Source organism: Podarcis tiliguerta (assembly GCF_965153285.1).
Source record: "Podarcis tiliguerta genome assembly, chromosome: 4".
Classification (NCBI taxonomy): domain Eukaryota; kingdom Metazoa; phylum Chordata; class Lepidosauria; order Squamata; family Lacertidae; genus Podarcis; species Podarcis tiliguerta.
Window position 1 is genome coordinate 33,587,831 of NC_139537.1, and position 13,390 is coordinate 33,601,220.

A 13,390-nucleotide genomic window follows, 5' to 3' on the forward strand; every position below is an offset into this window, starting at 1 on the left:
GGGTAGTGATAAAGCGGGATATCAAATCCAAACTACTATTACTACTACTACTACAAAGCCGCATGTTGCGAAACAATACGCGAACTGAAACCCAGCCATTGTTTGAAATTTGCTCTTCAAATTTTGCAGCATAGGTTGTATATTTGCCAAAACTGCACACAGAAATGTGATTACTAGGAGAACTTCACACTAAAAGGCTGGCAGATTTTCTTCAGGATTATTATTAATTTTTGCTGCAGAAATGCAGGGAACTGAATTTACAGTTGGAGAGAGATGCCACATTTAGTGTGCTTTTCCCACTTACAGTTCTATTATCTTAAAGGCTTATCTTTAATTTTTGAAAATTTGTCATTATAAAATGTAATCTGCCCCACTCCAAACCAGTGCTTCTTTGAAGAATTAGAAAAGCCCTCCCTCCTACACACACTGTAAAAATTGCAATGTTAACAGAACTATAGCAGAATCCACAGGCTTTTCTCCATTAATCAAATTCATGCTCAGTACTTCTTACTCTAAAAGTAATAAGCAGATATTGACTGGCATTGAACTCAGCATCACGATTTATCGACTGGAGAGGTAACTATTGGCTAAATTAAAGTCAGGGTCAGCACATGTCTCTAAGGTACTTTAGATCTAATACAGAATGAAGAATAGGTCAATAGTATTACATATTTCTATTATTTTTAAAGGTTCTACATTAGCTGTATGACTTTGCAGTGAGGCATCGTGTTCTTGAAGCCCGTGGGACGTCTTCCTGTAAGTGTAGGTGCTGATTGGGTGAAATTAGGAAAAGTTCACATTGCTTGAGCACTAGTTGTGATTCACCAAGTTGCAATGTAGCCCCTGCAAGACATGCTGCCTAATAATAATAATAATAATAATAACAATAACAACAACAACTACTACAATAACAACCTTGACAGATTAGATAACTGGGCCAAAACAAACAAGATGAATTATAACAGGGAGAAATGTAAAGTATTGCACTTGGGGGGAAAAAATGAGAGGCACAAATACAAGATGGGTGACACCTGGCTTGAGAGCAGTACATGTGAAAAGGATCTAGGAGTCTTGGTTGACCACAAACTTGACATGAGCCAACAGCGTGACGCAGCAGCTAAAAAAGCCAATGCAATTCTGGGCTGCATCAATAGGAGTATAGCATCTAGATCAAGGGAAGTAATAGTGCCACTGTATTCTGCTCTGGTCAGACCTCACCTGGAGTACTGTGTCCAGTTCTGGGCACCACAGTTCAAGAAGGACACTGACAAACTGGAACATGTCCAGAGCAGGGCAACCAAAATGGTCAAAGGCCTGGAAACGATGCCTTATGAGGAACGGCTAAGGGAGCTGGGCATGTTTAGCCTGGAGAAGAGGAGGTTAAGGGGTGATATGATAGCCATGTTCAAATATATAAAAGGATGTCACATAGAGGAGGGAGAGAGGTTGTTTTCTGCTGCTCCAGAGAAGCGGACATGGAGCAATGGATCCAAACTACAAGAAAGAAGATTCCACCTAAACATTAGGAAGAACTTCCTGACAGTAAGAGCTGTTCGACAGTGGAATTTGCTGCCAAGGAGTGTGGTGGAGTCTCCTTCTTTGGAGGTCTTTAAGCAGAGGCTTGACAACCATATGTCAGGAGTGCTCTGATGGTGTTTCCTGCTTGGCAGGGGGTTGGACTCGATGGCCCTTGTGGTCTCTTCCGAACTCTATGATTCTATGATTCTTCAATGATTCTATAATAATAATAATAATAATAATAATAATAATAATAATAATAATATATTTACACCCCGCCCATCTGGCTGGGTTTCCCTAGCTACTCTTTTAATGCTTTTAATGTTTGATGTATTAGAGGATTTTAATATTTTTTTGGAAGCCGCCCAGAGTGGCTGGGGAAGCCCAGCCAGATGGGCGGGGTATAAATAATAAATTATTATATATTATTATTATTACTCTGGGCAGCTCCCAATGGAACATTAGAAACACTATAAAACATCAAACATTAAAAGCTTCCCTAAACAGGGCTGCCTTCAGATGTCTTCTAAAAGTCAGAGAGTTGTTTATTTCCTTGACATCTGATGGGAGGGTGTTTCACAGGGAGGGCGCCACTACTGAGAAGGCCCTCTGCTTGCTTTCCTGTAACTTCACTTCTCACAGTGAGGGAACCGCCAGAAGGCCTTCAGAGCTGGACCTCCTAGCTGAACAATGGGGGGGGGGAGCTCCTTCAGTTACACTGGCCCGAGGCCATTTAGCACTTTAAAGGTCAGCACCAACACTTTGAATTGTACTCGGAAACGTACTGGGAGCCAATGCAGATCTCTCAGAACTGGTGTTATGTGGTCCCGGCGGCCACTCCCAGTCACCAGTCTAGCTGACGCATTCTGGATTAATTACAGTTTCTGGGTCACCTTCAAAGGTAGCCCGACGTAGAGCGCATTGCAGTAGTCCAAGTGGGAGATAACTAGAGCATGCACCACTCTGGTGAGACAGTCTGTGGGCAGGTAGGGTCTTAGCCTGCGTACCAGGTGGAGCTGGTAGACAGCCGCCCTGGACACAGAATTAACTTGCGCCTCCATGGACAGCTGTGAGTCCAAAATGACTCCCAGGCTGCGCACCTGGTCCTTCAGGGGCACTGTTACCCCATTCAGGACCAGGAATCCCCCTTACCCGCCCAGCCCCTGTCCACCCAAAACAGTACTTCTATCTTGTCAGGATTCAACCTCACTCTACAACCCTAACAAGTGGACACTCATGGTAAAGGCCCATTTATCCAGCTGGGAAAGCCCGTTGGGTCAAAAACTGTCAAAAACTTCAACTGTTTCCAGAAAGTGCAGATAGCGGGAGCTTGCTGTATCTCAATGGGAATACAATTCTATAGAACAGGGCAAGCATACAGACCTCAGCAATTTACTGAATGTTTCAGGGATAAGCTGGTATGGAAATGTACATGGATTATATGTTAGCACCAACACCTTGGTAGTAAATTGGCACCCATTGTGAACCCTGCAAGTTAGGAGATATATGCTGGTGGTAGTTCAGCCCCACAAGCAACCTAGCTGCCATGTTCTGTACCAACTGCAACCTCCAGACCAATCCCATTGCAATAATTGAAGAACACACTATGTGAAAAGTCATTCTTTTTGTTTGCCTTGAAGCGCCCACTATTCAGATTCGGTGGATGGCCCTAGTTTATCAAGACCATAGCGCCATAAAGAAAATGCTGATGCACCTAGACAGCTTCCTGAACACTAAATTGTTCTGTGAGATTTGGGCAAACAAGCCAAGACACATTTTACAAGGCAGGAGTTAAGCAGCCCCTGAAACCACTGAGTAGTTCTAAAGGGAAAAGCTCATTGAGGGGCAAAATGCTGTTTTCAGCTCCAGCTTTTAGACTACATTTTAAAAATTAATCTCCTAAACTGTCACGAAAATTCACATTTTAATGGAGTTCAGCAACATCCAATACACTCATGTACATTTACCTTTCCCTGTCAAAACATTATCACAAAGCTTATGATTCTTTTCCTTTTAGAGTACAATGATAACACAACGTACGTAGTCCACTGTGAGGAAGCCAAAGTGTTCTAGGAGCTCAATATTTCAGCGTAAAGTGTCCATTTGTCTCTGGAGCTCCTTGTTAGAAATTTGTTTTTGCTCTTAGCACTAAATGAATGTTCAATTTCCAGGCATATAGTGATGGTGCTAAAAACATTACAACCAGGATGACTGTAAATCTTCTTGCAATGTAGTGGACTAACAAATCTCCACAGTGCTCCACATAAATCGACTTCTAGCCTGTGGCACCTATGAATTTCATTTTAGAGATGTGCATTTCAGGCTGGAGTGGGGGCTCCTCTAGATGGGGATGGAACTCTTGTGGGGAGGGGGCAACTTTGCAAATAATAATAATAATAATAATAATTTATTATTTGTACCCGCCCATCTGGCTGGGCTTCCCCAGCCACTCTGGGCGGCTTCCAAAAATATATATATTAAAATACTGTAATACATCAAACATTAAAAGCTTCCCTAAATAGGGCTGCCTTCAGATGTCTTCTAAAAGTCTGGTAGTTGTGGTTCTCCTTGACATCTGGTGGGAGGGTGTTCCACAGGGAGGCCGCCACTACCAAGAAGGCCCTCTGCCTGGTTCCCTGTAACTTGGCTTCTCGCAGTGAGGGAACCGCCAGAAGGCCCTCGGCGCTGGACCTCAGTGTATGGGTAGAACGATGGGGGTGGAGACGCTCCTTCAGGTATACAGGACCGAGGCCGTTTAGGGCTTTAAAGGTCAGCACCAATACTTTGAATTGTGCTTGGAAACATAGTAGTAGGTCTATAATGAGTCAAGGCACTTTCTGGATTTGTGTGTGTGTGCATGGCTTCACTCTGGTGACTGAATTGGAGAAGTAGGAAAGCCAGATAGAAAAGGTAGAGATGAACCTGCAACTCTGCATCCATATACCGGAGTGTAAGCATTACTGAACTCATTGGAATTTGGGGTAGACACACCTAGAACTGCACTGGAAACGGCACTGTGAGAATGTATAAGTAGGAACCAAGGTGTTATCCTGTGTCCTTCTCAACAGATGTACAGGTATGCACATGTACCCAGGCAACACATTTATTGTCAGGTCTTGAGCTAGAAGACATGGGGCTGCAGATCTAAACCATGTAGAGAAAACCCAAGTGTGCATGCCATTAGGGTTTGAGTTTCCTGCCATGAATGAATGCAAACAGAGTACCACATGCAGATATCTGCTTAACTTTAAATTATACTACAGGGTGCTAACATGTCTAACCATACTTGCACTGCTTTTAGGCATGCAGCTTCCTCCTTTGGGGAACTAAAAGGACTGAATGAGGAATCACCTGGTGTGACTTAATTAATTTAGAGCAGGGGTCAGCAACCTTTTTCAGCTGTGGGCCAGTCTACCGTCCCTCAGACCATGTGGTGGGCCGGACTATATTTTGAAAAAAATAATGAACCAATTCCTATGCCCCACAAATAACCTAGATATGCATTTTAAATAAAAGGACACATTCTACTCATGTAAAAACACGCTGATTCCTGGACCGTCTGCAGGCTGGCTTGAGAAGGCGATTGGGCTGCGTCTGGCCCACAGGCCTTAGGTTGCCTACCCCTGGTTTAGAGGTTAGGTGGATGGAGAAAGTTATTTGCATGTTCTGGAGCTTCCATGTTGGGACACGTACCTGTTGTGAGTAACTCACTGTGGTCAGCAAATGCAAACTTGCGGTTTCTTGCTCTGTGTGCTTGATACAGGAAATACTGTGTGGCATCGGGGGGGGGGGGGGAGAACTTGTTGGAGAAGCAAGAATAGGCACAGGGGACATATATTCTGACTGTGTATATTCTGGGAAGAGTGTTTATGACACAAGCTTGATGTATGCCTATCAACCTTGTACAAGTTGTGACCTGCCAAGCTGATTAGAATCCTTCTTCCATGAATGGCAGCCCACCACGAGCCTAGGACTATGAAACAGAGAGTTGTCAACTTCTCAACTGACCATAACATGTAGATGGAAGATTTCATTTGGTTTGGTGGGTCACATCAGCCCTGGTCAGCATAGCCAGTGGTCAAGAATTATGGGAATTATGGGAATCCAAAACACCAGGAGGGCTTCAGGTTGGGGAAGTCTCTTCTTCAGCTTGAATAAAAGGATTAGTTTCTGTAGGAGGCTAAGGTAATTCCTGAGTCGGGCACAAAAGGCTACTGAGCAACCCATGACAAAAGACCCCAAAGAAATATAGATGGAAGGCAGATGTTGGCCTCTGCTCCTATACAAACAAGGGAGTCCCATGACACAAGATACACTTGATGCTCCATTTGCACGAAAGCGAAAGTTTGCCTTTTCATTTTCATCTAGGAATTTCTTTATTATTCTACTGTTCACATAGACTTTGTTTTATTCCTTTGCCTTCCCTCCCATTTCCCCCCTCAATTGAACACAAGTACAATACCGTATGCTTCAGTAACTGGGATGATACCAAACTCCAGCAAGACTGTCTGATCCATAAATAAAACTGACACATGTCTAAATACCAGCTTGCATCTTCTTTCAGGGACAATAATTGACACGACTAAGCAGCCTGTGACTGCGTTTGCTGGCTATGATTTTTTGACAGAGGAAGCCTTGTTTGCGTAAATCCTTTGGATACAGATGGGAGTGTGATTACAGCCCTGACAAAAGGAGAGGCTGAATACAAATTTGGGAGGGACAGAAAGTGTTTAATATCTTTTTATTGTTTTCATCAGAATTCCAAATCTCTTTCAGACAGATGGCTCTGATCTTTATATCCATGTACAAAAGGAATAGAAGAAGGGATGCAAAAAGGACCCTTTGACTGAGGAACTGATTTTGTTATCACATTACAAGTGACGGTCCATTTGGAATTCTATTCAGTCGTGATGACCAGACCTGGGTTTTTGTTAGAGGCCTTGCGTGGTTGGAATAGAACTGCACTCTCTCTCTCTCTCTCTCTCTCTCTCTCTCCCTGCAGGCACATGAGCATCATCCAATGCTGGGACAGGGATAGTATGTGAAAATGAAATCAAAAGTTAAGGCAAGGTGGGAATTTGCGAGAATAACCGTGCCTTTGAATGAATGTGAGCCTGATATTTTTGTAAGCTTAAAATACTTACAACGCTATTTTTCAGTGTCGGATTTTGCTCATGAAACAATCTGGAAATCCGCCACCAGCCCAGTGACCAAATGGTGAATAAAAGGGTGTTTATTTTGCAGCAAAACCACTCATCAAGATGGGTCTTAGTATTGAGTTTCTCGTTGAGATCAAGAATAAATTGAAAGAGCTGCTTATTACCTTTCAAGTAAGTGGGTGAACAAAGCATGGCAAATCCACACTCAGATGTGGAAGCACCCCTGGCCCTAGCTTTTCTCTCTGGCACATGTCTGCATGGTCTAGCAGGGGTTGCTGCCTTTTTAAATGCTCTATTTAATATTTTTTATTGTTTTCATCAGAATTCCAAAACTCTTAAATTGTTGGACCTTAGCACAAATTATTAGCACAAATTATTATTGACTGAAATGTTTTGTGATTGCTGGTGGAAATGTCATCAGCCCAATGAGAGAAGGGTATCCACTGCCCCCTAAAATGCCAAGGCATTCTGGATGTGGAGAATGCTTGCACAAAAGCCGTAGCTTGCCATGGCAGAGAAAGGCTTTCAAACACAGGGAATAAAGAAAGGGGAAGAGGAGGAACAGACAGACCTTCAAACAGAAGGTGTCTTAAGGTGGAGGACTATCTTCTTTAAAGTAGGACACATGGTCACCCTATCTCATAAAAGTAAACAGCTTGAACTTTGCAGCTTAATAGCTTGCTTTGGGAACCTCTCCCCAGGGCTGAGTGCTCAAACGTGTAGTTCGTAGCTCTGAATAGTGTTTGGCTCCTATAGCAGAATCTCACAAAAAGTGGTATTGGGACAGTGTTGCCTCAAGCCACTTTGGCCCAGTTAAAAACTGAGCAATTTCTTCTAGTTCTGAAATGGCTGACATTGTTTGAAGCAGAAGGATGGCAAATCAAGGTATGGATGCAGTGCTGACACAAAGGAAACCTGCTCATCCTTACTCATTTGTTACAACTGGCAGAAAGGTAGCAACATGCCAGCATCAGGAAAATAAGCATTTGGGTACGCTCCAAATATGCAATTTTGAATGCACAGATTTTTTGTCCACAGAACATTCTTCATGACCTTTCCCAAAAATTCAGATATCCATCTTTCTTAATACTAGCATAGAAAGGCGAATTGTCATTAAACTGCATTGTAAAGAAAATCCACTCTAAATTGTATTGTCAGTTTATGTTTCTGTCAATACTTAATGCATCTGAAGTGGGTGCTTTAGTTTAGGTCATCAGTTTCAACGGTCTGAAAGAAATTGCTGTAAGTCTGCGTTTCCCATCAATAATCTAGAGTTTGTAGGAAAACCTCTTACTGTCACATAGGGAACGAGTTTTCCATCCTGAAAGCAGACATGCTATCTCAGGCAAGTGACACAGTAACTGAAATACTATGGATAAGACCCCTCCAAACGGGATCATTTTGTTGTGCTCAGTCAATCTATATAGACTTTTTGTTTGCAATAAACAGGTTTCATGGTCATTTATTGTATACTATTTTGTTGTTTTATACTATTACAGTAAGCCATTTTGAGGCTAGTTACAGTGTGAGATAATAAGTGCATATGTGTAATCATTTGATTGTGGTAATGTGTGTTGAGTTGCTAATTTGTATAATAACCACAATGGCTGGTTTATCAATTGTGAACATTTCTCAGTCAATATAATAATCTTCATTGGGGAATGTTCATATCTTATTGCATTTTGTTCATTCTCCAGGCATTTTCCACATTCTCCAGTACGTCTTGGGGAATGTACACAATGACATTTTGGACATTTTCCAGAAAGTATTCACATTTTCCAGTAAAGAGGTATACTGTCCAAAAAACAGGCCCTTTGTTTCTGATTCTACTTAAGAGCTGGCAAGCCGTTGCCCACTGAATACATGCAGCCCACTGTCTAATTGTCTGTGACTTAGGGTGTTCCCTCCTGATGATCCAGCAGTGAGGAAAAAAGGGTGTGGCTGTTCATCTGTTCCCTTTTGGAACAGCTGATCAGCATTGCTTCTTTGTAGTTGTGGCTTACTTGCCCAACACCTGATGTAATATGGAGAGGGGCAGGGATCCATGACTTGGGGACAATGCCTTCACAGGTCTCCTATGAGTCAAAGGCTTCCCAAGCATTACATATACTCATTCATTCATTCATTTATTTATCCATTCACACACTGCACAAACTTTGTGTATTCACAGTGTGTGTGGTTTGTGTGTGTTTGAATAGATACAATCACTCCACACGTTTTTTTCAGCCTGCATCGCTTTCCATCAGTCACACACATGCTATTTGGGTATGTATGTATGCATCCATGGATGGGTGGTGTTTATGAATTGAGCTCCACTGTAAATGAAGACGTAACTTGATATGCAGCTCTTACCTTTTCAAGGTTCAACCTTCCCTCATGTTGTTGATCTTCTGGGAACAGCTGAACAATGCAGGAAAGGAGGCTGATGCCACATGCCCTTAATTGTAATGTGCAGTTGCTCAGCAGGAGGGGAAACAAAATGACATAAAATTAGACAATGGGTGGCCTGCAGGCAATGGGCTGCCCACCATCTCTGAACTAGACACTAGAGATAGAAATAAAGGGCATAACATTTCTAAATAAATAAATACATGGGGGTACAAAGATGACTGAGCTCTGGACTTTTTTTAATTAAAAAAAAATGGCCTTGCTTTGCCAGTCTTGTTTAGGAAACAGGTTGCATATGGCATCAAGGAAAAGCCCTACAAAGCTGTTTTATGTTTGTTATGGCTGGGAGGAAGGGAAGAGAGGAGGGTCATTTGCTGCTTGGTGTATTGTGTTATATGGTAGAATTTATCTTGCCAGTCGTAACCTGCAAAGCATCCCAGTGGCAGAGTGAGTTGTTTTTCTACCTCAGCTCTTTTTATTGCTCCAATTGCCAGTCTTGCTACCTAAGGAAGCAAAGAGAAGACCGAGGGAGAGCGAAGAGCTCTTTATACTACAAGCATAGCTCATTTGTATTGTTATGCATCCCGGATTTTAAAAACCTAGAGAAAAAGCTGCGTCATTGCTGGTTGGCTGCCCGGCTCGCAACAAACCTGTCATCTCTCTGTTTGATAGTCTAAGCAATCTCATTTATCTCAGTAGCGCTGCCTTCTGTGTCCTGGCTGGAGGAAAGGTGCCATAACAATAACAATAAAAAGTGTGTTAGAGGAGCTTGGTGGAACTTCCCACTGTGAAGGCACTGGAAGCATATTGATGGATTGAAATGGAATTCAGCCCATTTGGAACTTTGTTTCCTTGTGTGCATTTTGGATTACAGTGTCAGGAGCATATTTTTTCTTGCGGTCTGGGCAATTGTTTCTTGTCTCATTTATAGCTGTGGCTGTAATTACTAAATAGGGGCAGAATGTAAAAATGCACGTCTTATGAAACATGAAGAGGTCTATTGTTGCAAAAATACTTATATTAAAAGGTCATAGGGAAAACCGAGACATATCTATGGAGCAGTTGGGATGCTCAGGGAGGTTGTGTGACTCTGGTCACCAGCTTTTCCAGCCTCCCAAGGAAGTCTATGCATTTGCCTGATGGACTGTCCATCCTTGTGGAGCAGATCTGGAAGTACGGAGATAGGGGAAGCAAAAACCTCTGCATGGGTCAAGCCTTGCGGACTTGTTATTTTTCCATTCAGGAAGAGCTGCAGGCACCTCTCCAACAACATTGCATGGTGCTTAAAGAAAGGCATGATGGGAGACTTTAAAAAATAATACTTGACTTATTGCTCCTTTAAAGTGTAAGGTTAAGCTGTTCCCTCACTCCAAAACTCCATGTAGTCCACTATGCTGCTCTCACAGTGGCCAACCAGATTCCTATGAGATGTCCCAAAGCTACTGAGTGCAACAGCCCTGTTCCCACTTGTGATTCCCAGGAACTCCACAACAGTGGAGGTAGAGCATAGCCTTTGTGGCCAGTGACCATCAATAGCTTAATCCTCCATTACTCTGTCTCATCTTCTCATAAAGCCATCCAAGTTGGTGGCTGTTATTACATCTTGTGGGAGCTAATTCCATAAGTTAATGAAGCACTGTGTGAAATAGTAGTTTCTTTTGTCTGTCCTAATCTTTTTACAATCAGCTTCCTTGGGTGACCTCAGGTGCTAGTATTATGAGAAGTATTAGACAAATGAGGGAACAGCATCTCTGTATCCACTTTTTCCACACCGGCACTGACTAGTAAAGAAACCGAAAAGTACAGAATAGAAAATGCCTCAAACTATCTTTTATTTAGCTTTCACCAAGGCCTGAGAAGAGCAGCTCTTTGGTAATGAAGTACAGTGGTACCTCGGGTTACAGACGCTTCAGGTTACAGACAACTCCGCTAACCCAGAAATAGTACCTTGGGTTAAGAAATTTGCTTCAGGATGAGAACAGAAATCGTGCTCTGGGGGCGCAGTGGCAGCAGGAGGCCCCATTAGCTAAAGTGGTGCTTCAGGTTAAGAACAGTTTCAGGGTAAGAACAGACCTCCAGAATGAATTAAGTTCTTAACCCGAGGTACCACTGTAAAGTCTTACGCTTAAAAAAAAACCCGGACTTGAACACACAGTGGCCCAGTTTATTAGACTGATATTAACATCTTGCCTGCACACTTCCCTCTCCTCTTCTCTCTTGCATGCTGTAAAACAAACCTTTGGGGTTTGTAAAGCCACAGTTTCCCATTACATCTGAATTGGGGAATAGCTGCTTAATCCTGGTCTACAAACCAGGACCAAACTGTGGTTTGATATCCTAGTTCAGGCTTCCTCAAACTCGGCCCTCCAGATGTGTTTGGCCTACAACTCCCATGATCCCTAGCCATGATGGGAGCTGTAGTCCCAAAACATCTGGAGGGCCGAGTTTGAGGAAGCCTGTCCTAGATTGTAGTAGCAGATCAAGACACAGTTTTCCTTTTGAGATGTAACACTAAATTGTGGTTTAACAAATCTCAGAGGATTTCCAGCATGGCTCTCAGGAGAAGTGTGGCAAGAATAGTGGAAGTAAACAGCTGGCTTCGCAAATGGTGTAAACAGGAACGGTTTGGATTCTTAGATCACGGACTGCAGTTTCTTGAAGATGGACTTCTGGCAAGCGATGGGCTGCACCTCACAACGGTTGGGAGGAATGTTTTTGCCAAAAAACTCAGAAACCTCATCAGGAGGGCTTTAAACTGACTAATGTGGGGGAGGGAGACAGTGCTCCTGAAGGTAGGAGTCTATCAATTGATGAAGATGATCATCCAAATGTCATAGACCAAATGGAGCAAACAGCAAGCAGACCTAGTGGTGGGAGGAAAAAATCCTTAAATAAGAGACATGGGGGAATGACTAATGGACTTCAATGTCTGTACACTAATGCACAAAGCATGGGAAATAAACAAGATGAGCTTGAGCTCTTGGTACAGCAAACTAAATATGACATAATAGGCATCACTGAAACCTGGTGGGATAAGTCCCACGATTGGAATGTAAAAATGGAGGGATACAATCTATTTCAGAGAAACAGACCAGACAAGAAAGGAGGAGGAGTGGCGTTATATGTCAGGGATGTGTACACCTGTGAAGAGATCCAAGATTTAGAACCTCAAAGCCAAAGTGAGAGCATTTGGGTCAAAATTAAGGGAGAGAAGAATAACAGTGACCTCATTGTGGGAGTTTACTATAGATCCCCAAGCCAAACGGAGGACATAGATGATGCCTTCCTGGAACAGATGGCCAAGCATGCAAAAGGAAGGGAGATAGTAGTAATGGGGGACTTCAATTACCCAGATATTTGTTGGATGTCAAACTCAGCCAAGAGCATAAGGTCAAACAGATTCCTCACTGGCCTTGCAGACAACTTCATTGTCCAGAAAGTGGGAGAAGCAACAAGAGGAACAGCCATTTTAGATCTGGTCCTAACCAATGTCGATGACCTGGTTAATGGGGTAGAAGTGGAAGGATCATTAGGCGCAAGTGATCATGCTCTTCTGAAGTTTACTATACAACGGAAAGGAGCAGCCAAGCACACTAGGACTCAATTTCTTGACTTTAAGAAAGCCGACTTCATAAAACTTAGGGAAGTGCTGGGTGAGATCCCATGGACAGTAATACTAAAAGGAAAGGGAGTTCATGATGGCTGGGAGTTTGTTAAGAGGGAGATAGTAAAAGCACAACTTCAGGCAATACCAATGAGACGGAAACATGGAAGGTGCCTAAAGAAGCCAGGGTGGCTATCTAAAGAACTTTTAACTGAGTTAAGATTAAAAAAGGATGTGTACAAAAAATGGAAAAGGGGGGAAACCACCAAAGAGGAATTCAAACAAATAGCCAGCAACTGTAGACACAAAGTCAGAAAAGCTAAAGCACAGAATGAACTCAGGCTTGCTAGAGAGGTTAAAAGCAACAAAAAAGGCTTTTATGGGTATGTTCGTAGCAAAAGGAAGAACAAAGAAACAGTGGGGTCACTCAGAGGAGAAGATGGTGAAATGCAAACAGGGGACACAGAAAGGGCTGAACTCCTCAATGCCTTCTTTGCCTCAGTCTTCTCCGATAAAGAAAACAATGCCCGACCTGAAGAATTTGGAGCAAATGATTCAGTAGAGAAAACACAGCCCAGAATAACTAAGGAGATAGTACAAGAATACTTGGCTAGTTTAGATGTATTCAAGTCTCCAGGGCCAGATGAACTGCATCCAAGAGTATTAAAAGAACTGGCAGATGTGATCTCAGAACCACTGGCAATCATCTTTGAGAATTCCT

General features: G+C 42.7%; 1 protein-coding gene across 1 annotated transcript in view; it reads right to left on the reverse strand.

Moving 5' to 3' along the window:
- Positions 1-12,777, reverse strand: part of RPL24 (ribosomal protein L24) — a 191,202-nt gene extending 178,425 nt beyond the window's left edge. The window contains exon 1 of the mRNA XM_083438508.1: positions 12,758-12,777. Within this exon, the coding sequence (XP_083294634.1) occupies positions 12,758-12,762 (5 nt within the window). The 5' untranslated portion in view covers positions 12,763-12,777. The remainder of the gene's footprint in view (positions 1-12,757) is intronic.
- Between the last annotated feature and the right edge of the window lie 613 nt (positions 12,778-13,390).